General features: G+C 37.5%; 1 protein-coding gene across 1 annotated transcript in view; it reads right to left on the minus strand.

Moving 5' to 3' along the window:
* The window catches only part of LOC135466583 (inositol polyphosphate-5-phosphatase A-like), a 53,269-nt gene that overhangs the window by 15,263 nt on the left and 11,628 nt on the right, over positions 1-26,378 (minus strand). Inside the window, exons 2-9 of the mRNA XM_064744138.1 lie at positions 24,488-24,529; positions 18,466-18,566; positions 5,039-5,126; positions 4,558-4,621; positions 3,886-3,917; positions 2,296-2,367; positions 1,654-1,706; positions 965-1,033 (exon numbers count right to left, since the gene is read on the minus strand). Coding sequence (XP_064600208.1) covers positions 965-1,033; positions 1,654-1,706; positions 2,296-2,367; positions 3,886-3,917; positions 4,558-4,621; positions 5,039-5,126; positions 18,466-18,566; positions 24,488-24,529 — 521 coding nt within the window. The remainder of the gene's footprint in view (positions 1-964; positions 1,034-1,653; positions 1,707-2,295; positions 2,368-3,885; positions 3,918-4,557; positions 4,622-5,038; positions 5,127-18,465; positions 18,567-24,487; positions 24,530-26,378) is intronic.

Raw genomic sequence — 26,378 nt, forward strand, 5'->3', positions numbered from 1 at the left:
CAAGGCGGTTAGCACTGACCCAGGAGCCTCAGTGACCGAGGTGGTTAGCAATGACCCAGAAGACTCAGTGATCAAGGTGGTTAGTAATGGCCCAGAAGACTCAGTGACCAAGGTGGTTAGCAATGACCCAGGAGACTCAGTGACCAAGGTGGTTAGCAATGACCCAGAAGGCTCAGTGAACAAAGTGGTTAGCAATGACCCAGGAGCCTCAGTGACCGAGGTGGTTAGCAATGACCCAGAAGACTCAGTGACCGAGGTGGTTAGCAATGACCCAGGAGCCTCAGTGACCGAGGTGGTTAGCAATGACCCAAAAGACTCAGTGACCGAGGTAGTTAGCAATGACCCAGGAGCCTCAGTGGCCGAGGTGGTTAGCAATGACCCAGGAGCCTCAGTGACCGAGGTGGTTAGCAATGACCCAAAAGACTCAGTGACCGAGGTGGTTAGCAATGACCAAGCAGACTCAGTGACCAAGGTGGTTAGCAATGACCCAGGAGCCTAGTGACCAAGGTGGTTAGCAATGACCCAGGAGCCTCAGTGACCGAGGTGGTTAGCAATGACCAAGCAGACTCAGTGACCAAGGTGGTTAGCAATGACCCAGGAGCCTCAGTGACCAAGGTGGTTAGCAATGACCCAGGAGCCTGAGTGACCGAGGTGGTTAGCAATGACCCAGGAGCCTCAAGTCCAGCTCATGCTGGCTTCCTCTCTGCCCGTAAGTAGGAAGGTCTGCCAGGAACCTGCAGATGGTCGTGGATTCCCACAGTCTACCACAGTCATATATGTGAAATATTCTTGAGAACTGTGTAAAAACACCATTGAAATAAATAAATTTATAAAATGCAAGACAACTATGTGTTAGTCAAATTAATGACTAAATATACATGTAAACATTTTGTTTATTTAGATTTGCAACAAGGCATAATAAGTACTGGTAATCATCCACAATCCTAGTTAGGTAAAACAATACTTACAGGACTGCATGGCCACGATGTTAGAGGCATCATGAAACAAGTGTATGTTCACCAGGTCAAAAACACTGAAAGTAAAGATTTCAAAACCACGAATAACAAGGCTATATCACAGGGCTAAAAGTAGATTTGGAGAATGGAGAATGAAGAATGAAATAAACAATAATGGCCACATCAGCAATATTTCAGTGATATCATGGTGGACTTGAATGGAGAAGATTAAAGCCAAATAGATTTATTTACTTGATTGGTGTTAAATGCTGTGCTCAGGAAGTTTGCACTTGAGCAATAAATATAAGATCTAAGGTCAAAGGAAACTGATGTGCCCAGAGTAAACCTTAGCCTTAAGCCAGGCAACCGGGACCTTAACTTTATTTATTTAATTATTTAAGTGTATTTATTTCATTGGTGTCTCTATGTCTGAAAACAGGAATGTTCCAATTAAATTATAAATCTCTTATTCCTACATGTACCAAATGTACCTAACAAATGTCCTGACATTAGATGCTGAAGAACCCGCAAGACCTGGATTGTAACTCAATGCTTGGTAGTGAATCCAGAGTGGCTAGAACTAAGCTGTAGTCCAATCAACCAAGGGGCCGATCCCACTTAAGTCTGACTTAAGTTGAATTATGATCTGAAAGCTTGTTTTTTGGGCTTTAGAAGTTAAAATTTTGCCAGTCCATACCTGTTATTGATATTCCACCTTGTTCTTAAGAATCCTTTTCTAGACCACTTGAACTACGGAAAAAAATTATCAAAGGCTTCATAAATTACAGGTGAGTACCTAACACCAAATCACAAAAATTCTATGTCTAATGAAATGTCTAATATAATAATCCAATTCATATCAAGTAATAAATACACTATACCTAGAAGATAACAATTTAAGAGTGTAAATCCTTTGATTTGTAAGTCTTTGATGTGGACAAATCTGTGGGTACATGATGTATAGGTCCTTAGGAAATCAGACATGCAGACATTAAAGTAAGAATTAGGGTTATTGTCTGGGAAATGTATACCGTTTATACTGTGGAGAAGTGACTTACTTATATTCTTTCAGTCCATTGCTTCATGGAAGAACAGTAGTTAAGTTATTTACAGTGCTATTCATAAATACTCCTATTAGAACACAATGAACTGGGTTAAGCTCAATATGTACACAAATAAATAAGGCAGTACTCTTTATCAATGTCACGTACTGTTAACCTAGTCCTCAACTCATAATTTATGCCAGAAGCATTACAATGGCATTTTTGCAAGAAGATACATTACATAATTTCTTACTGATTAAACCACATGACCTAAATAACATACACAACACACCTACCTCTGGGAAGAAATGTTGTGGAAATTTGGCCTTCTCTTTTGTAGCAACATTTTCAATGTTACCGGACAACACCTAAGATAAACGAATTTAATGAAAGCATGTATAACAAAATTTCAAGCTGAAGTCTTGTTTATGTGAGAAACCGAAAACTCATCACTTATGAGATGCAAAGTAGATGTTCAGCATTTTCAAGGTTTTCTAACTCTCTAGCTAGCATGCAGTAGTTCTCAATTATTCTAGTGTTAAGCAGTTTACCAGTGTACCATGCCATCTAATTAAGAAATAAGTGATTTCTTCCTCAAATAATGGACACCTTCCAATAAATGCAATATACATATACGTGTACTACAACATGTCACACCTAGAAATGGTTTATTTCTACATGTATTGAGATGTATCATAAATCTCCACATTAAGCTAAAACCTTAAAACAACTTTAACAGGCCTGCTTCAACTAAAACAGAATTTGTAATAAAATAAAAGAAAGAATGAATGAGTCAGTGCTTTATGGTTTAACATCGTACTGAACAATTTTTGAGTCATATGATGACGAAGGAATCCTTAGAGTGCATGTAATGTGCCTCCTTGTTGCAGGACGGATTTCCACCGCTCTTTTATCTAGTACTGCTTCACTGAGACGCCTTACCGAATGCAAGTAAGCCGCCCCACCCGAGCCATTATACTGATACAGGTCAACCAGTCATTGCACTATCCCCTTCATGCTGAACACCAAGCGAGGAAGTTACAACTTCCTCTTTTAAGGTCTTAGGTGGGACTCGCCCCAGAATTGACCCTGGATCTCTACCAACTATGCTAATGGGGCCAGTAAGAATGAATGAAACGAACCACAAGTTGAGCCTACAATAGCCAACAATGCAAGTGGTTTTGTTTCCTTCTATTTCTCTATGTTTTCCCTCACACAATTTTACCTCTTGGTCAACTGATAAACCCACAGGTCATCAGGTAAGGCGTTTATCGGTGCAGCTCTGCTTATCATCCTGCATTTCCCGTCATGTGCAATGCCCTAGTGGCATTTGTGACGTATGTGTTCTATCCTGCTCTCGTTGGAACAGAGTGAGTATATCATGGTGTTTATACTCACATTTATTTCAAAGAGTTCCACTAAATACTTCTGCTTCTTTGTTGTTTTTTTTTTTCCCAGTTTATTTTTTAAACCCTATTCTGGCAGTAAAGCATCAAGTGCATGGTAGATATGTTCAGATAAGATGCACTTATCTGTGGAGGAAGTCGGGATATTTCGCCTTATAAATTAATCATGAATGAGGTTATCTGAGGTCATCCAGACAATTTATTTATCAAATATATTTATTCCTTTGAAATGGTGTTTAAAGGTTGTATGTATACAAGAGTTTTTCACTTATATTTTTTCACTTGTACATTATGGCCATCTGCCATAGAGGTGGAGGAATCTGGAGAGCAGCGTAAATTATAGCTCTTTTCCTTGAGTATATGTACACAGACATGGTCCAATCAAGGAAATTCTGGAAGTCTTGGAAGTTTCATTCCAGCAAAATATTGCCTGTAAATAAACCTGATGTAAGAAATGATTGGATGAAGCATCTGACTTACCTCTTTCCCCTCCACAGGAACAAATCTAAACTCTGAAAAGATCAAAGTGGGTGAGGATATTAGCCCAGGGTAAGACAATCTAGGGGTTGTTTATACAAGCTGAAGGAGTACTGTGGTGACTGTGTATACAGAAGTCAGGCCAGGATAACTGCTGGCTTGTTATAGGGTTCATGGACAAAGACAGCAGGAGGAGTCTGACACTCATGATTCTAACCATCTTCTACTAGATAAACTAAACAAAAGGGTGGGCGATATCAATTTCAAACTGTAACTGATGAGGGATGTTCAAAAGATAGGTGGTAGCCAAATGGTGTACATGATTGATTGCCAAATTTTGGGGTCAGTGGTCTGATAAAGGACTGGAGCATTCCACATGGACCACATATTGTCCATCATGAAACATTCTTCAGACAAGTATAAATACCACTGGAGGCAAAGCAACCAATCTACCTGATACAAATGTGTAACTACATGTATCAAATGAAAAATTTTGATATTATTTTAAAATTATAATTAATGCGCAATCAAAAACAGTCTGAAGAACTTTACCTGGTAAAGAAATGACCTCTGGAAACTTTCATGTGATGTATCTGGAATCCCCTTGGAAAATGTTTCAACTTTATTTTCCAAAGGTCATTACAATAATTACAGTTAAATTTCCCAGTTGCATACCTTGGAAGTTCCAGATTTCAGCTTTTTCTACAGACTCATGGATGAAGTAGATATTCCCCAGTGCCTGATTAAGAAAACAACAGACAAATAAATGCATGTATAATGCATATCATTAAACTAACAAGGGACAAATCTTGTGAAGCTGGAGTTCCAACCACCATGGAAAAAACAGTTTCACTAACTTGATGTATGGTAGGTACAAGTATTCTATGAACATCTAACTCTGCACTGGACAAAAATGCTTATCTGACCATAATGGCAAACTGACTATTACCAGATATGCAAACATTACAAATTTTACAGTTTATGGTAAACAGTTGACAGCTTTTCAGAAAATTAATCTTGAAAGCTGTGAAAGATGAAAGAGATTATGTGCCTGACTACCCATACATGTACACCTCTTAAGGCACTGAATCTGTCTCTGGCTGCCAGAGTTGTTCCCTTGGCCTGCTTAGACTCAATGGCAGACTGACAGACCTACCGTAAATTTGTCGACTGCTGTGAAATCTTCATCCAAGAAAACCCTGGCACGGTCATACTTCTGTAAATCTTCACTGCCAAGTAAGGTTCTACCAAAAACCCAGAGAATTACAACAACTGGTTGTTCACATCATACTAAGTGGTGTATTAAATATAACCAGTGAAAACCTGAAAAGCTGATAACAAAGCATTTGAGGAAATATGAAAAGCTAATTAAGCAATACATTAAACTCTTCTTCACACTACATAAAGTGCTTATAGTCAGTGTAAACCTGAGAATAATGTAATTTCAGCAAATGAAGCTAAATAATGAACTATTGTACACAGTCTATTCAACTGCAAACATTGTTACAGTGTATTCTATTTGCTCAAAGTAATCAAATAGTGTTTCAGAAGATGTTACTAAATAAATGCTGACAACAGTCACTTCCTGGTTTAATGGTTACTTCAATACCTTCAACACAGTAGAGTTATGAGACCAACATAAAATCATATAAGCTGTGGGATGTTGGCAGCCGTATTTTGATGTGGCAAATGGGAGTATTAAACTGTGAACAGAGAAAAGTGATCTTGTGTTGTGAACTCAGTGATAAGTTATAAACAGTGACAATGGTAGCAGTCCGTGGTTCCTGAAGGCTGTCAACTACAAGCAACTGCTGCTGTTTGAGGAAGACTATTTTGAAAACCTGGAAAAATAAAACTGAGATTTGGCGCCCAGTGACAGACTTATCATAGGCTAAACAAGCATTGGCAGTCTCCCTTTCTCTGACTTGTAAAGCCAGGCAACAAGGGATCGAAATACAGACTGACCATTTGGATAAGATGGAGGAATGGCGTTGTTGATTGACAAGCTGGACTCAGTATTTCAGAAGGAAAAGAAAGATTCCGCGTAATGACACTTACATGGCTGACTATATAATGGAGTTCAAGCAAATATAAAACAAGGCTAGAAAGCGCAACATGGCCTTACCTGATGCAGTTCTTGCAGTTGCTAGATAATGCAGGCCTTAGTATAAAAGAGTGACTGCTTGCTATTACTGCCTGTAATGAGCTGGTACCTTTGAATAGGTATAGAAAATGTATCCGATGTGTAGTATGTCAAAGTGTGTTTCACTGGACAAAAGAATTCTGTGAATATCACCAGTGATGTAAACAGTACCGAAGAGGAACTGACAGAAGGGGAAACAGTAGCATGCAATACCCCATTTTTGCAAAAGAACAATATAGTGACTATGAAGTGTTTGTAGTAGAGGCCAGATCATGTGTTGTGACCGATACCGCATATACCAGAGTTGTATGTGGTGCCAAGTCCGTTCCTTGCCAAGCCTAAAGCAGTTTAAATTTGGTGATAAGAAAGTAATACAGTCAGTCAAACAGGTGACAACACCAGCACAAAGAGGTAGTACAACCTGTCAAATTTAAACAGAAGTTGTGCCAACAAACATTTCATTACTTTTGAGTAAGAATTCACTCAAGAAAGCTTGTACAGTATTAGACCTTAAAAATGACAAGGTAAAGATGTTTGATGAGCGTTTAGATCTAGAATTTACATCCAGTGGACATTACTGTACTGACAAAGTTTAGTTAGAGATAGTGATTCAGGTACATTACATTCCGCCACAGTTTTAAGCAGGGCTGGTAAAGCCACAGGTAATCTGAATAAACTATGGTATAACTTTCTGTATTCAAAGCCGTCAGATAGAGCTGGTGTAAAAGAATCTGTTGACTTCAGTAGAGGAACAGAATTTGAAAAGATAGAACAAATTAACCAAACTGATGATAGCATACTTGAGGTTAGTGATGTTGACATTCCTGAAGCCAAATCTACAGAATGAAAGAGTTGGATATATAATGATGTCTATGCAACTGTGTGTGACAAGGGACAAAAAATGTATTTCCACCAGGTGGATTTACACATTGAAAAACAGTCCTAATGGAATCATTCCCAAAGCAAGACTTGTTACTAGAGGGTTTGAAGAATCCAATAATGAGGAAATTCCTAAGGACTCACATGCACCACTGAATCCCTCCATCTAATCTTGGCTATTCTAGCTCAGCAGAAATGGACTACCAGGTCAATGAACATTAAAACAGCCTTTTTACAAGGGTCTAGGTTATCCAGAGACATTTACATAAGACCACCAAAATGAGTGGGTGTCGTTTGGAAACTTCAAAGGTGTGTCTATGGTTTAGGAGATGGTACGCGAAAGTGCATGAGGTCATGGTCAGTGGTGCCCATGTCTCAGTGGTAAATCCAGTAGTGTTTTACTGGCCAGATGACAAAGGCTCAGTAAATGGAATGCTAGCAAGCCATGTAGATGACTTAGTTTTGGGTGGAAATAAAAACTTTCAAACTTCTGTAATTTCCAATATTAGATTTGCTTTCAATGTTGGAAGGGAAGAGGAAGGAAATTTCTGAATGTAGGAATTGAGATTGGACGAGACGAAACTGGCAACATCATGCTGCATCAAATGCAGTATGTTGACAGTGTGAATCCACTAGAAATGATGATCTGGGACAAAAGAGTTCACCATGACTTGCCATGAAGTGCACAAGAAGTGAACATGTACAGGTCAAAAGTTGGACAGCTTCTATGGCCAGCATGCCAGAGTAGACACATCCACTTTGTGTGGATCAGTCAAAAGTGCAACAGTTCAAAATGCTGCAGATGCCAACAAAGTGATAAAGAAAGTGAAATCAGAGCATGTTGTTCTGAAGTTTCGGTTACTCAATGAAAAGGCCAAGCTTGTGTCATTCAGTGATGCTTCACTGGGCTATTTGTCTGATAGAGGCACTCAATGAGGACACCTGATTTTATTGATGGATGAAGCTGGAAATTTCTGTGTGCTGCACTGGCAGTCAAAGACAATTAGGTGAGTGGTGTAAAGTACCCTGCAGCAGAAACCTTGGCTTTGTCTGAGGGAATTGACAACTGTATATTCCTGGCAACCTCATTCTCAGAACTCAGCTATGGATGAGCTGATCCCCTGCAGCTGCCCATTACATGTGTGTCTAACTGCAGGTCATTGTGCGAGGCAATCAAATCTACAAAACTGGTTTCTGATAAACAGTTTCCCATGGAAATTAGTGGTATTAAGGCACTCACGAAGAATCAAATCCAAGACATTCGGTACTGCCATTGCTGAAGACCTTGAATGATGGCTTGTGGACTGTGAGCAATCTGTGATTTCCAGGGATTGTGTCACAGTCATTTCATTCTGTTCATTTGACACTGCTACATGGACCTACATGATGTTCTTGATGACAGTGATTTCTGTGTTAGTGATATTGAACTCTGTGTTCATGTCAATAGTAATTATATTGTAATCCCATTGCCTTTGCTTATGCACACTTACAATAAACACAGACTTTTCCTTTGGGCTGTAAAGTGAAAGTCATTTTATTTCTTATGTTCCTTTTAAAAGAGGTGAGTTTGATAGCAGTCACTTCCTGGTTTAATGGTTACTTTAAAACCTTCAACACAGGAGAGTTATGAGACCAACGTAAAATCAGGTAAGTCAAGGGAAGTTGGCAGGAAGTGAACAGTTGTATGTTGCTGTGCCAAATGGAGTATTAAAACTGTGAAAGTGAAACTCTGAAACAGAGAAAGTGATCCTGTGCTGTAAACTCAGTGATAAGTTATAAACAGCGACAAATGCCAGTACCAAGATCATGACTGCTTTGGTTTCCGCACCAAAGCAGAACATCTACTCAACACACACATGTAACAATATGAATTTGTCTATTAAAAAACTTTTACACCACTTCGGAATTATATCTTCCAATTTTTAAATTCTTTGTTCTAATTCTTTTTATTCATTCTACAACACTATAAACTTTACACTTTATGTCCTTGTTTTCTAAATTCTTTTGTAACGCTTAATATTATGCTTTATTTATGATGGCCACAAGACAAATTCATTCTTCTTACAGGTGGACCTCATTGTAACAGTATAAAGCGTGCACACGTAAAATCACATGTATATACATGTACCTGAGCTTTCACACCATGCTAATGGCATTTCCTGCTTTCAATCAGCATGCTATTTTTGACACAGAAAACATAAAAGCGGAAGATTTATATTCCATTAGCACCAATAAACAGCACTTGCAGTCACAATTATACACATAATGGTACATTTTTATAAATATATCCAGAAATACCAAAATAGCTTAGAGCAACCTAAAGGACCTCATACCATAGTTGTAGTCAAAAATGTACTAGCATTTGTGAGTCTGTTTATAGTTACGTTTAGTGTAAACAAGGTGTTATACATGTGGTGTACAGTACCTGCAGCTGCGACCAACACCTGGTGTGATAGCCTGAATATCACCGCCAGTATACACCATTGTATGGATGAAGGTTACTAACAAAGCTACATGTACATGCAGTACTTTTGATAACAATACATAAATGTGTTGAAAATAAGACCATTCACCACACCACAATAATATATCACTGTGATCTATTGTGGTGGCACAAAAAATTCTCGAGGAAAAATCCTCTGATTTTTAGAGACAAATATATGTCAGAAAACATGATGACTTTTGATGCCGAAGATAAAAATGTCCATTAAAATAATTATACATGTTTATCATCCCACATGGACCTTCCAAACAAAGTAGGTCTTTCTAAGAGGAACAGAATACTCTCAGAATCTTGTCAAATGAGCAACTTAACATAGCCACCTACAAAATTCTAGGTGAAATACAGTATGCACTTGAATGGTATTATTAAAAAAATTTTTATTACCTGGTGTTAGGCATTGCTTTTATTCTTATTTTCAGTACTTCCATTTCCCCTAAAGTTGAGCATTTTTCTAGTAAGACATTTTGCTTGATTCTGACTGGTTCATCCACCTGAGGATCACTTTTTTCATCCTCGGATAAATTAAGTTCTGCGTTAGACTTATCATTTTAAGGTCCATGTGTGCATGTGAAAATGTGAGATTTTACACACCAAACTTTAGGCGAAATACAGTTCATACATGGAGTAATGTCCACCACATTTTGTGTCTCTGTACAAATCAGTGGAAATTCCTAATCTAGCATATACACTTTTTCCTCAATGAAAGACCTACAAAGCATTGATGATGACACTACACAACTGTAACATGTGAAACGGTCAAAGTGTAGTAGTAAGCTGGCCCTTTTCTCCTTTGGAAGATATATAGAGTAGAAGTGCATGAATCAATATTGTCAAATATATCTAAGACTTTAATACTGGGATTGAAACACAGTCTGTTTGTTTACAAAAAACACCTGATTTAAAATGATCAAGAGTCTTCAGAGAAATAGGAACTAGCTTTAAAAGCACCAAGTCACAGTCTATGGCTAACTAGAAACTTGCCTAAGTTAAAGACAAAAAACTAGCAGGACCAAATTGCTGTTATCAGAAGTGGATACAAAAAAGAAGCTTTCCAAGATTTACTGTCCTTAAAAAGTTGCTTAATATCCATTCATTCTGATAAACTTCAAATGTCTCAAATGTTCTGCCATGGAAATTAGAAACACTAAGGTATATCGACGTGATGGGCTGAGTTAAACTCACACAGGCTTCCCATATAATCAGGCTTTCACTGATTGATCTAAAGGGCTTATACCAATTCCACAGCGCTTCCGGCTTGTTCTATCACATAGGGACAAGAACAGCCCCGGGAGAAAGCCATTCGGAGTGGAAGACATGAAACGTCATGCACTAACTTAAAAAAAACTGAGAGGGAGCAGTTGACTAAAGCCACCGGAGGTTCATTCCGCCATCCTCACCTCATTTATTTTTTACAGTTACATGTATCTACATACACAGAATTATGCTTTTACCGAAGATCATTCAATAACACTATTATATGTACATTTACACTATGAACATGTTCCAGTTCTTGGAAATCACTGTATTTTCAACACATGTTTACAATTATATAGAGCAGTTGGAAGATGGTTTATCAAATCAATTTCACTTGGAGCAGCTGGATGTTTTCATGTATTCATAAATAACAAATAAACAAATATCAGAAATATACTACTCATTAATATTGATGCTTGCTTTGAAACAAATGCCAATGCATCATTAATCATGACAACGATGAAGACAGAGGTATAAATGATAGTGTTCGGTAAGATTCCTACCAACATACATGTATGTCTGAAGGCTTGGCTCAATGACAATGGCTCAAGGACAACATGAGTATATATTATATGAGTAGAATATAGTCAGACACCTCTAGCTCGCCACAATGATATCTGGACAGATACATAATTAAAACAACAGATACAATCAGATACAATAACAGATTTAATATGTACATAAATTTGGATGTCACAGAGTACAGTTCTATTCCAAACAGTAATGCCTTGGGTCTGATAGCCTGACGGTGGTCGACTTTCAGAAAACAGACAGCCAGCCTCTGGGCAGGGAAACTGATCAACAATGAATATAAATGTACTCGCAAACTATTCATGATTCTCCAGACAAAATGATGCAATATAATACACAGGACAGCAAAATCTTCTACTTAACAGAACATCTGCAAATTAAAAGGCACAAAACTACATTGGTTACATTAGACAGGCATCACAAATTATCAGAGAAACGGAAAATTGGCATCTTAGTCGATACTGATGTTACTTCATGTATATTTCACATGGGTGCAATTTAATGTTGTACATTTATGCACATGATTCACAGGACGGCTTCATAAGTGGAAGAAACAAGCTTCCATCAGTTTCTGCCAATAAGAAACTGATTTTTCACATAAAAATTTGCTGTCAAAATTCCATTCCATTCCAAATGGATGGCAAAAATCTTAGCAACATGGTCGGGACCATTTCCTTTGTACATGATATCAATGAAGTGTCAGGTACTGTTGATGTCTATGAAATAGTGTCAAACTGATGACCTTTCTCACGTGTGACAGACAAATTTTTACCTAGACAACAAATTCCATTCCATTGGTGGCAAAAATGGCCACACAATCGGAATCATTTCCTTTGTACATGATGTCAATGGAGTGATGTACTGTTGATGTCCATGAAATAGTGGCATGTTTTAATGGTTTATTTATTTCACGCAAGCCTTTTTCATGCTTGTCAGTTTTATGGATGGTGGGAACATGTATTAATGAACTTTCCTATGTGACGTACGTAATGTATTATAAACTACTAGTCATCCTTAAAGTGCAGCATGGTCTTTTAGGAATTCACAAGCACTGTCAACTGTCTACTGTCACCAATGGACTGACGGACAATGAGAGTAGGTGCATGAATCCAGAAATTCCCCGCCCAGGACCTTGACTCAGGTTAGCTAATGGTTGATACGTGTAAGTGCTCACCTTTCCACCAAGCCAAATCTCACTCCTTAAATCTTTAGGTAATTCCCCAACTTTTTCGCATATGAAAGAGCAACTCTCAGTGCGATTTATGCACATTTTTAGTCTGATTTTGGAGGCAAAACTACATTGGTTGGACTGGCAAATTTCAGGGCTTAACAAAAAGTATAATTTTTTCAGTCTACACAGACATATGCCATCAGAAGATGCCTGAATAAACACCCTGCAAACCTTGTGAAAAGGATGAAGAATTACAGTATTGTCAATTTAAGACTTTTCACCTTTGGGAGTGATATGCAACGAAGGTACATAAATTATGGGAAAACATAGCTTCCTTCATACCTAGATAATATGAGTTCAATTATACCATATGGTAAAGTTTGGTCGAACTAAAAGCATGGGGAATATATATAGGCAAACATGCATGTGCACATCTATATAAGTGTAAGCGATACACGTTGGTATGAACGTAAAGTGCTGTGCGTCTCTGGAGAGAAGTGTTAACACACGCCAGATCAAATTTAATACTTTCATGCATCCAGCTAGAATCCACAAAAGCTTTCAGACATGTCTGAGCTGAAGACCGACTCTGGTTAGGATACCAATGTGTGTGTACTGTTTACACAGAAAGATTTATTAAGAGATTCTTGTCATTGGGGGGTTTGCTTTGGTGCTTGGATCAAGTTCTAACCAAAGCCCAGAGCTCGAACAACAACACTTCTTGATAAAGCAAAAAAGGGGTCAGTCATAACAGAACTCTCCCTCGTCGGGAGATAATTGCTATGCGTAATCAATAGAAGTTACAGGACAACTCCCAGGATAGAGGTTTGCCAAATCTTGGCTGCACCCCGGAAAACATTCTGACAACAGGAGTAAGGGAGAGGTAGTTAATGGGAGTTCTGACCCTGCCACTAACATCGGCCTGCACCTGTGTGTGTATCATATTGATCTAATTGGCTGGAGCTCGACAGACACGCCAGTCTATCATCATACTGGTATTTACACATTCTTCACCTCTCCCATTTAAATGTATGGGTCGTGGATGCAGCAACAAAAACACATCCTGTTCATCTTATGTCTTACAAACTTCCATTTTTTTTAGATTATTTTGTTTTTTTACCTTGGATGCAAGTATAACATGTACAACAAGATATAGCACATGTATACTTCCGATGCATTACAAATAAAAAAAACATCAACAGTAAAATTTTTACCTGTCAGTACAATGTACATGCATTTCGTTTAATCATTCCCTGAAACATTGATCTCTTTAGTATTAAACACTAAAACTGTACAAAATGATTTTGGAGGCAAAACTACTTTGGTTAGGTTGGTCAATTTAAAGGCTTCATAAGAAGTATAATTTTATCAGTCTACACAGAGTAATGCCTTCTGAATATGTATGAATAAACACATGCAAACATGTAAAAAGAAGAATTACAGTAAACTGCTTTGGTCATACACCCTTAATATCACTCCCTCCCTGTCCCCCACCCCACCCACCCACCCACACAAACACGCACAGCCTGACTACATAAAGTGCTGAACAGGTTTGTACAGAAATGCTACATGTAGTCAGGGTACAGTGTATCAGTTTTCTGCCAGCATGTAAGCCTTGTGAGTGCATATGTATGTCTTACAAACCTGAGGTAGATCATGGTATAGCTCGTTTGCTGAAAACCTTCAATGCGATTCAGAGTAAATTAGTTGTCACCTCTAGGGAACACCTGTAAGCCTTAAAAGAGTTGCCCAACTTTTCTGAAAACACCCCTTTGGAGAAAGTGTGGAGATCAATATTGTTCATGTTATAATACTGGAGCCAGGTGATACATGTACTTGATCCAAATAACCTTCGGTCAACATCATGTAACACGACACTTATTTTGGCACATATCAATTTCTGCAAAGGGGTGCTGCCTAAAATTGCATGCACCTATATTCAGAGTTGCACACATAAGTCATGCTAGTAAGGTAAAAGCCTCCTGAGCTAGACAAAATGTCTCCCATAATCAACTGTAATATTAGGCTAGTTGATGAATTTGACCTATCCACTTACACAGGGTATGTACATGCTTGTGGAATTGTATTTTAATACAACTGTTGGTAATGCAGTTTTTTCACTTTGGTATCAGTGCTGGTGGCAAAACTAGATTTTTTGCGCATTACATATATCCTGAAAAAATAACATTGCATTAAGACACTGTATGACCTGTTTCATGTGGCCTTACATGAAGCATACTGGATTCTTCTCCAGCCGAACACGGGAAAGTTTGTCAGTAACCTGCAGATGGGTATGGGTAATTTTCCCTGGGCCAGACTTCCTCCCACCATAATAGTGGCCACCGTTGTATAGGTGAAATACTCTTGATTACGGCGTAAAACACCAATCAAAAAAGTAAATATATCTTACATGATGTATGCTCACCATCCACAAGCATGACCAACATGACATACACCCTTTGCAGGTAACTTTATATAGGGAGTTATATAGGCTTTATATAGGGAGAAAATCTGTGCTCTCGTGGAAAAGTTCATCAACTTTTACTAGTCAAAGTTAATGTAAATACAAAGAACTGAAAAAACTTTTCTGCCTAAGCTTGAGGTATTAGATTTTCCCGTACAGATCAAGCAAGTTAAAATGTGTGCACGCCATACTTCCAAAATACATGTGTAATCTCAAACAAACTTCATGTATACCCACACACACTGCACTTCATGCACACATAAAACGCCAAATGAGGTTGAAAACTTTGTTTTTACGATGGTACTTTCAAAGTATACATTTTTTAATAGTCCTTTTGTCCGCCAAAAGTAAACCACAGAGGAATGGTGACATACCGTAACCATGCATACATAATAGCTGGAATGCACAGTGAACAATAACGGTTGGATTTAGAGTGCAATTAACGTCACAAATCCATACACATCCCCTTCACCATTTAATCGCTTTACAGGGCGATACCAAAATCTGACTATTACACAAAGAGATTTGTATCGAGTTAGTTTCTATGACAACCCAGCTGATAAATGCGCACTTGCACTTTGGAGACAGGCTTTTGCAGATTCACACAGAGACCATTAACACAAATAGATCTAACAGGAACAGTAACTGAGTTTGGTCACGTAAATGTAATCAGAAATGATACAAATCCTCTCAAACCAGTGACAGACTATCAATGCAGTCATCTGATATATAATCACATTATTATACCCTGAGAACACTCACTGTCGTGCACTTGAAAAAAAAAACTATTGGATTACGCTCCTTCGAACAGGGAGGTTAAAACGGAACTGTGTAATTGTTATACATTGTAATGGTGTTGATGTATAGCTCAGTTCAAGTTTCCAGACTATGGTCAGGTGTTTGTACTTATACAAACTGTGTCACTGTTTATTCCTGAACCTGTCAAATGATTCCAGCTACTAATCCTGTTAGCCTAGCTCTTTCCCGTAATATGTCCACAGGACAATGTGGCTGACAAATCAGGTTTTAAGAGAGCACCTGCCATAGGACAAGTTGTGAATATTTCAGATTGTTGGCAAAAAAGTTCCTGTCAATCTTTTTGCGTGCTGCATACTGTAATTCCTTTTGCAGTGTTTTCAAGGTGTTTATTCAAGCATATTCTGAAGGCATTACTCTGTGTTGACTGATAGAATTGTAGTTTTTGTGAAGCCCTGAAATTGGCCAACCCAACCAATGTAGTTTTGTCAACAAAATCAAATGAAAAATGTGCATAAATTGCAATGAAAGTTACTCTTACATATGCGAAAAGGTTGAGGAATTCTGGGATACACACACAGCCACGTGCATGTACATAAAGGTATTCTCCGTACCCCAAGGTATACACTTCACGAAACTTCTTGTTGCGATTTTTCTCCATCAGAAATGTTACCTAATATCGTGATACAACAATGTTACAGCTATTTCAAAACAAGAATTCATAACTTTTCATCGCCAAATCTGACAATAATTCATAAATGACAAAATGACAAATTTGAAGACCAGTATTACATCAGTCAAAAATGTTCATGTAGCTTGTACATGTTTCACCATCAGACATGAAGATACCTGTACAACTAAAAAAAAACTCCACTGATGAGTGCCTACCCATGCAATGTCATACAATTTTCAAAATTTATGACCTTTTTGTGGGAACAGTCTGATAGAACTTTGGTACGTGGAAAAATAAATTTGCACTGTTGTATTAAGATTACATCCTTAGTGACACTAATGAATCATTTAGTGTCATTTCCATACTAATTGTACGTATAAATTCCACTCCAAAAAATTTGAAGATTTACAGTGTTCATTGTTTTTTTCCTGACCATGCATGCATGGCAATTAGTCCATGAGATACAACACAGGGTGCATATATTTATGAAGAAAAATCTCTCTGAATTAAGTTTCATGTAAGTGATGGAAAAACTTTTTCAACTTTCACTTTACCAAACAACTTTGATCCATGCTTTAACCTAACAAGAACTTGATTGTCTGCACAGGTATTGTGGTAACAATAATTGTAGCCAGGTTTAAAGTTTGACAAAGAAAACAAACCCAATATCATCTTGTTACATGTAACAGAGGTGTCAGCGTATTCCTTTAACGCAGCTAGCGCATGTGCCACTCTCTACACTCGCTTTACATCACTGCCACCACCAGACAAACTTGACATTTTGAGCCTGTGTGATGCACTTTCATGTAGTCTTCTTTAGGCTACACCTCACCACTGGTGTTCTCTCGTGGAACTTAGACAGCGGTGCATGAGCTGCAGGAGTATGTGGTGTATTCAATTTGACTTTTTTTGTGTCTGCCATCAGTGCAGCCTGCAACCCAATTCACTTCATTTTCTTCACAATGAAAAACAACAGCTAATTTATATGAAGAATCAAACATTGCTGACTATATGTAAAATGCATCAGACCGAGGAATGAATAGAAATGATGACAAGGACTAAAAAAAGGACACCTGGATGTTGTGAACAGACAAGATATTATCTACTATGGTATACAGCATTAGCTAGAGCTTATCTGATCACAGCCATACAACTTAGCTGCATTTGAAAGGTGATCGTGCAGTGATAGATAAAGAGGCTATAGAATTCAGTATTTGATCGTGCGGATGGAAATGTCATGATTTATTTGTCAATACATTAAATTTGCTATTGAGTGCTGTCAGTTACAATGGCTAAGATGGAAATCTACACCAAAAGTGGATTTGTCTTCCTCATGTGGTTTCAACCTTTTGACAACCACTGGTTATAATTTTCAACTTTTCCAGAGCATGAAGTGAGCTTAAAGTGTTTTTCTAAGTTACCTAATCCTTCCATATCATCCGTCCAGGGATGACACCAATAATGGGAAGAAGATATGCCTAGCAGTGAGGTATAGGCCTAGATACCCGGGTGTGGCAATAAGCTACTGTCTCTGAAGACACCATTATCTGTCACTTACATGTATCTGTCAGACAGAACATTCCAGGGTCTTTTCTTCACAATCATAAGGCTTGCAACATAATTGTCAACACCAAAATGGTGTAATGCTTACATGTTCTACACTTCATAATGGTATTCCAAGTCACAATCTAAAATGGGCCCAATGTCTTTGGCACTTGCATTAAAAGCTATGAAAGTCTAAATCATATGATCATTTATAAAATAAATTATTCTCTATATGCCAATTAAGAAAATCCAAGACACATAGAATTGATCCAAATAAGCCCCATTCACTTTTCAGAGGGCCACCATTTTTTTAGACAAAATGTTATGAGATCCTGCAGTACAATTGGGAGCTGGAGCTAATTTTCACTAAACTGCCTATTCTTACCACATTAAATATCTCTTTAATTTGAAGTCTACATGGCAATATGTTTTCAATCTGCAGTAAATTATAACCAAAACAATGGAAAACTCAAAATGCCACGTAGAAAGTGCTACTTTGAAATGTTGACGTTCTATTGACTATAGAAATCAGCTACAGCCTCAAACTTCAAAGGCCACTGCATGTCCACAAATGGATGTTAATTTGATAATGGCTGCTCTGCTGGGACAAGCGTATTGTAACACATGGCCTGAAATGCAAATGTGGCTTTCTGGTTGAACTTACTTGATAAAATGGTTCACATGTTGCATGGAAGCCTCATAATTTTTCCCACCCACTTCCTGGAGATGCAGGGCAAATAGTCCAGGTTCTATGTTTGAGATAGTCTGCAAAATAAAGTTAAAATCTGACTCATACACTTTACTGAAAGTAACTTTCAACATTTTTTTTTAAGAAAGTTTTCACAGGATTTCATCATGTACAGTAGAAAATATGATGTGACGATGTACCATTAATAACTACAAGCATCATACATGTGATCATAAATATGAGCCTGCTTCACACACGTAAATAAATACAAGCACCTGCATGTAAACAAATACCCTACATGTAAACAAATACAAATACCTTACATGTAAATAAACACACACAGGACACATTATATTTATTTATTTGCATACTCAAGAGTAAGTCACTAATACAACAGCAGCCAATATTATGCTGGGAGAAAACCAAGGATTCATCTGCGACCATCTGCACACTTTATAGGACATGTCACTTAAAATTAAATGACAAGCATCCTAAATGTACAAATAAATACAAATGCCCTAAATGTACACAAATAACATCATCCTACATGTGAATGAATATAGAAAAATGTGTATACACAGTGTACATGTAAGCATGTGTGTAAAGACAACATGTAGTTGGGAAATGTATCTACACGTACATGCAGCTGCAGGAGTGAACACTATACTTATGGTGAGCTCTTCACCAATATTATACTGTATCACCACATGGAGGTACAAGGAATGTGAGGGCTGCTAAATTGCTGGCAACTGCAGGTCTGTTTGCACAGGGTCAGCAATTCTAAGGGACTGAAAAGTCAAACCAACAGTCAGCTACCTTATTAACCACATTTAATCTTTGATACAGGCTATCTAATTGCATGCAATTATATCACAGTTACAGCTCTACAAATTGGTGTGCATGTACATGTATGTTACATGGACAACTTGTATACACTACATGTTGTTTGCTTATGTTTCTGGTCAAAAGGAAATTTTTATACAGTTTTCCAGACAAAGTTCAGTTGACCTGCAAAAATAAATAAACGGCAATGTTTATAAAAAAATGACAGTGAATGTAAACCCACTGCTGAAATTAACTATGTACCTATCCAGATTCAGTATATAAAGGTATATACATGTACACCTGGCTTGACTGTCAGAAGTAAATATATAGAGAAAACATGTCACCACTTTATGTGGTAAATTTGCACTAACTCTGGTGTGATTGGCCACTGCCATTCAAAATAAAAACTTCACATACTAAGAAATTATGGGAAATGATTTTTCGTGTTATTGTTGAATCAAACACTTTACCCTCAGTTAAGGGACGTTTCGAGTTCTACTGTCTCATGTGACTTGTGAAAAATGTTAGGTAAACTTAGTTGACATTGATTTTCCAATCAGCTCTTTCAGCATGCTCCAGAGGCACAAATGTCACATCTTTCAGCATGCTCCAGAGGCACAAATGTCACATCTTTAAGCATGCTCCAGAGGCACAAATGTCATATCTTTCAGAAACTTCTCAAGTTCTTGAATGTTCAGTTCCTCAATTTTAAAGCTCATGTACATGTACTCTATTTAAATAACTTTCTGCAAACTTTTTTCATAAGCCCATGTCATAGTAAATGTGATCAATAATAGTTAATTTCAATGATAAAACACTGGTTTTGAGGTTTTGAAGTGTTTGACAATTTTGTACATTATATATAAAAGTAACCTTCATCATGAGTTTAAACATGGCACTTAACTATTCCTGCACCCTACGTTTTCCTCTGCAATCTTACCAGGATGCATCGCGTCATGTTTTTCTACAAATAGAAATACCCTGAGGATCATGAGATACATAGGCTAGCTGTCTCAGGGATTGATAGCAGCAATTCAAAGCACATTTGCGATAAAGTACAATCAAAAGCACAATACTTAATGACATGTAGCTTGTTTATTTGAAAAACATTTTTACATACACTGTACACTTTGGACTTCATCAATGCAACCTGATAAGCTAGAAGACACTTAATCCATGAATTAAGATAGAACGCTGTATTGACTTGGCAACTGTCCAACACATCTGCAAATGTCATATTCACTACAGGCTAAAAATAACACCATTCTAAATTACATCACACCAGCTGATCAACTGAGGGATACTGACTTTAATATAGATTTATAATAAGAATCATCTGGCTTTCCATTCAAGTTGATTAAATTTCTATCATTAATTTCATAAAAGACAAGAAATACTACAACCCAAGAAGGGTGAAAAGAGACCTAAATAGTTACATTTTGTTCTGCCATGTTGGTAACTATAAATTAACTTCTAATAAGGAATTCTTATGAGGCCATATGAGTATCGCAACATAAGAGCAACTGGAAACACCATGTCACCGAACTCGTTCCCCAAGCTCATATTAAAGCGCAGAACAGGTTTCGGGTGACGTAAACAGAAACATAGGAGTCTTCAGGTTATAGTAATATCTCGCGCCAGATTGGATAAAAAGGAAAACATGGCGATGCCATTGATTATATTGTGTCAACTGGCGTGATATTGCTTACTTAGTGACCACTTGTATAAAAAAAATTCAGAGAAAGAGCTCATCAATTTATCGACCATATTGAAACACAACATGAGTCAGCATGTCAGCATCTACAACCACATGGCTGGTGCGCTGGACACGGTACATTCTAACAGTGATAACAACCTCTGATCAAGACATGTGGACCATCGGCTTATCAGACCTTCAGTGTATCGTCTGTGTAGGGGGAGAAACGTGATTAGCGTGTGGTCAGCGCAGACGGTCAGCATACCATGCGGCAATCGTCCGTGTATCTTGGCCCACGATGGGCAAAGGATTTTAGGTTAGGATCTGGCTGTACTGTTTGTACAATCTATACTCGCTCTTCAATTGTTTGCCTGGGATTGAACTTTGCATAGAACATAATTCTGGTCAACTTACGACCATGTCTTATGGTCTTTATAGGCCATGATCAAGAATAAATATTACATTTGTATAGAGGTGATTTCAAGGATATGGGTGGAGGCAGGAAAACCAGTTACAATCTGACATATAAAGCAATATATACAATAAGACAACACATTTATCAAAGTACGTATTCCCGGAGTTTAAAATCTTCTTCCTGATCTAATACACGCTTTCTTTTGTTATATTATACTGCAACCTTACTAACTTAACAGGCCAACAATACAGCCTCTGTCATTTCCAGCCAGTCAGTATATATATGTACACAACGCATACCTGTACAACACATACATCCACACAGCATTCCAGCATTATCTCTCCCATCAAAATAGTCAATAGATATCGGGTATACACCTAACCAAAATCAAATCACTGAAATCGCTTACACTGGGCAGCACTAGCACACTATTATTCTCCTGTTAATCTAGTGGTGAGCCAGCCAGCCCAACGAGACGCACAGGCCAAGTGTCAATTACTGCCGTTAGCCATGGCTAATTCTGAGTTGGAATCCCCTATAGCCTGCTAGCCAAACTAGCGCTGTTGTTGATTATTATGTAAACATCTGTACTAGAGGGATCCCACTCAGCTAAACAATCTCTGCCAAATTCCAAGCTTCAGCCCTGCTTAAATCTGTGATGTTCTAGCTGCCAGGAATCCACAGCACTTCCCCTTCTAAGAATCACTCATGTATGTATTTGTATGGCTATAGCTATATACTGTACATGACATAAAAACTTCAAACTATAAACTGTTCCTCACTTCAATGTCTGATTCTGAGAGTTCTTTTAATGTTAAACAGAAAAATGTCTTAAGGCTTGAACCAAAAGTTTTAAGCAATATTTCTTAAACTTTTTTTGCTTCTGAAACTGTTTGTTCAGGCAAATTTTTAGGGCATACACGGTATATCTATTAAAAGAATTAACTGTTTTACTCCTTGTTTATTTTCCATTGCTTGTTTTGTTCCTATTGTACATGTAATTGTACATTCCACAGGAAGATTCACGTAGGTGCAAATCTGAGTACATGGAAGAATAGGACCTTTGTCTCTGCAATCGAAGGAAATTTTGAATTTAAGGTCATGTGTTCACAGTTATTCTACAAAGTACTTTTTTTTATTCAAAAACTGGAATTCAGAGTGCACCACTTAATAATTACACATCACCACATAGTCTCAAACTAATACACAAGTAGCGTAAACCCAAATGCGGAAGCATCAAATTGACTCAATATTTCAGCATTTAATAATTTATTTTGAGACCATCAGAAGTCAGAAAAGTTTCTGACATAAATTTGGAATGAGTGACATCGTGTGACAGAATTCTACGATTTTTGGACATGATACCTAGTTAATCACCAAAACTTTTTCCTCTATAAGAAAGATCTAAATGTTACACTCTCACAAGAATGCATGTATACAAACAACACACAGTTCTGAACTTGTACATGTAAGCATCATTATAACAGGATAATGATAAAAACATCAACAATGCCTGATATCGCGTAATCCGTAAAAAATCTCAATGTGCTTTTCTCAATTTCAATGCATGGTTAAAGTTACGTGGAGAAAAGATTCTACCCATCAATCACTGTTTAGTTTAACTGCACCATATGGTGAAGGTCAGAAGGATGTTATACCGATCGATCAATACAACTGACGCAGACAAGATTCACGGTTTTCATTTAGGGGATGTTTTAGGGCAATATACTCAAGAACATTTCTCTTGTACAGAGTCAGTCACTGTTACGGCTGGAGGAAACTATGCCGAGCCATGAGGAAATCAGTGGGCCTCACCAAGCAGACCAAGTATACCTGGCAACTCTCCTGTTGTTCTGGAGACATGAACATGTACCACCCCTCTGATCGAGGTCTACATAAACATGTATAATGGTCCTAACCACTCAACCAGCAGTCACACACAATGGCTCACTGCTGAAATTAGCAATTCAACATGCCCAAAGAACGTCAATACTCGTCCAACCTTAAAGACAATAAGACAATGAATTTCCAAAGAACGTGTACATGTATCTTTGAGATAAAATTAGCGGAGTGGGATTCAGTACATGAGACACAATCTCAGATATTTACTAAACCACATATACATGTACATCTTAACAAGCATATACATGTATACTGTACATGTACAACAGGGGTAACAACTGCTGTAATTCTTCAACCTTTTTACATGTACGCAAGGTGTACATTTGAGCATATAATCTGAGGGCAATATTATGCGTTGATAAAACTATACTTAGTGCATAAATTGCATAAAGAACACTTAAAAAGGCTCTTTCATCTGTGAAAAGGTTGAGGAATTAGAGATAGGATTCTTTGACTAGGGTTTAATAAGGCTTTCACCATTATTTTGTTCAAATCATGGCAGCGTTTTAGTATAGCATTTAGTCCTTGACTTTGTTATGGTGCTGCCTCACTCTAACAACATTCTGATAATAAACACCCTAGATGCCTACTGATGCATTCACACCTGAGGTTGACCATTACAACTTAGACAAATACAGTATCATATCTTATATCAGTTACATCCAATTAATTAATGACTTGGGTCTCAGAGGACATAATATGTGTTACTCTGTATGAAAGTCCAGTGTCAAGGCAAATATTTATTTAAATATTAAAATGTGAAGTGTCTTCAGTCAAGAATCCATAAAATAACTGTAAGCAGTAACATATGAATAGACCTACTTTACACTACACTACAAATATAAACCAGGCTGAAGAACAAATCCTTCAAACCATTGGATTTCCTTGTGAGCAGACAACAAATACAAGCACTTTCTAACAATGCGACAATTTCCATTTATATTAGCTGCCTTTTTTAGTCTAAACCTATGGCACAAACCATCTAATAATTATGTGATCACAATGTAAAAAGCCCCAAGGTACATGTATGACAGACAAATATAATTCCAGCTTGACATAAATTCACATGCTTTGAACATTTTTATTTTTTATCACTGAGCATTCTTTCAGAGACTTGGGTATATAAAAACATAATAGAAGTCTTATTGATTTTACTTTACCTTCAGAAATTCCTGTAGCCATATCTTCAACATATGTTCTGGCTGGAAAGAGAAGAAGCAAAAAAAGATTACACACAACATAAAGTGTATTGCTGAACAAAAAATGCATCCTTTCAGCTGAGGATAAGAAAGCCTGGAGACAAATGAATTGAAAAGAAGTAAGACAATGCGATAAACTGTGCATAATTACAAAAGGGTGAAACAAATTCAGCACATGGAATTTACAGCACCTTTATGAATACATACTTATGCATTACTTATGCATGTTGCCAAAGAATAAATACAAGAAAAAGTCAATGTAAAACCAACAACTCAAAACTTCTTCTATACCAGAAGATTTTGTAACCAAACTAAAAAATAAGCCACAATCTATAAGGTCACATATCATACATGTCCATGTATAACTGATGCTATGTATGGAGAATCATCATTTTATCGGTAAATACCAAACTATTTATGTATATCTTATTTATTTATTTATCAATTTGATTGGTGCTTTACACCATACTCCAGAATATTTCACTTATACAACGGCAACCAACATTATGGTGGGAGGAAATCTAGCAGAACCAGGGGAAAATCCATGCTCTGGCATGCTATCCAATTAACCCAATTAACATATAACATGCGTAAAACCTATATATACATGTTGCGGCTTAGCCACCATACAACATATGTGAACAAAGTGTTCAGGACATTACTAAGAAAAGACTGCCAAGGATTTTCATTTAATTTGTCAATCATTTCACATAAAGACTGTCGTCCCAGTACTCCTTATGTCTTGCAAGATCTTCAAATAAGGTTGTTTGTTGATGCAAATTTTCATATCTGTTTGCACACTGATCACCAATATTCACTGTACTAGTAGTTTAATTGGTCAACCACAATCTGCTTCACTATTCTTTCACCAACATAATGAAGACAGTAGACCGAGTCGCGGTACATCCATTAAGGTGAGTGTATAGCATACCTAACACTACTAATGTGTGGACATGTACAAGTAATGCACAGCCTGATGCCTCTGCCAGTTCTTGCTGTCTTTTATCAGGTTTGAGTGCCCGCCAACACAAGGTGTTGCAGGGCATTAGTAAAGTAGTCCTTAAACGTAAAACTCACAGAAATTGTGCCAGGTACTTAGAGCAGATGCAAAGGTGGCAAATGTCGGGCAAACAGTGGTTTTGTGTAAAGTTAATTCTTGTCAGGAATGTAGTATTCCACGATGGATGTGATCTGACTGACACAGTGTTCCATACAGTTTTATAGTTGGAGGAAACTTAAGTGCCCTGTAGCTAGTTTGACCTAGCTGACCTTTGGCAAGTTACCTTCTCAATTATGACATGGTGGCCATTATGGTTAGACATGGTCTTCAAAGAACATTGGTGGGTGCAAAATTAATCGTCACTCGTTCGCGGTCAAATGCTATTTTCCACCACAGTCCTTCAAAGAGTGCGACTGGGGCAGTTCATAAATTCCATATCCGCACCTTGAGTGTCTTAGTGATCGAAAGACAGTGACTCCCTCCCTGCAATTATCGTGAATGCATATTTATTTATTTAACTGGTGTTTTATGCCCTACTCAGGACTATCATGCACGCATCTCTGACCGTGAATACAAAACAATAAATGCAACCACCCACATCATTTATTCCCCCACATGATTATCATGTACTGTACCTCGATCACCTTACTTCGTAGCCACAAGCTAATACTTCACAATGTTTTGCTAATTGAAATCATTGCTAAATTGTAGCTATGGGCCATGTCATTAAATCTCATTTGGCAATAATTGCATGAAAATGCTAAAGAATATGGGTAAAGGCTATATAATCCACACAAAGAATTTATCCTGTTATTTACACTGAACAGTTGCTGTTTTGAAGAGTCATGGAAT

This window comes from Liolophura sinensis, chromosome 6, assembly GCF_032854445.1.
Source record: "Liolophura sinensis isolate JHLJ2023 chromosome 6, CUHK_Ljap_v2, whole genome shotgun sequence".
Lineage (NCBI taxonomy): Eukaryota > Metazoa > Mollusca > Polyplacophora > Chitonida > Chitonidae > Liolophura > Liolophura sinensis.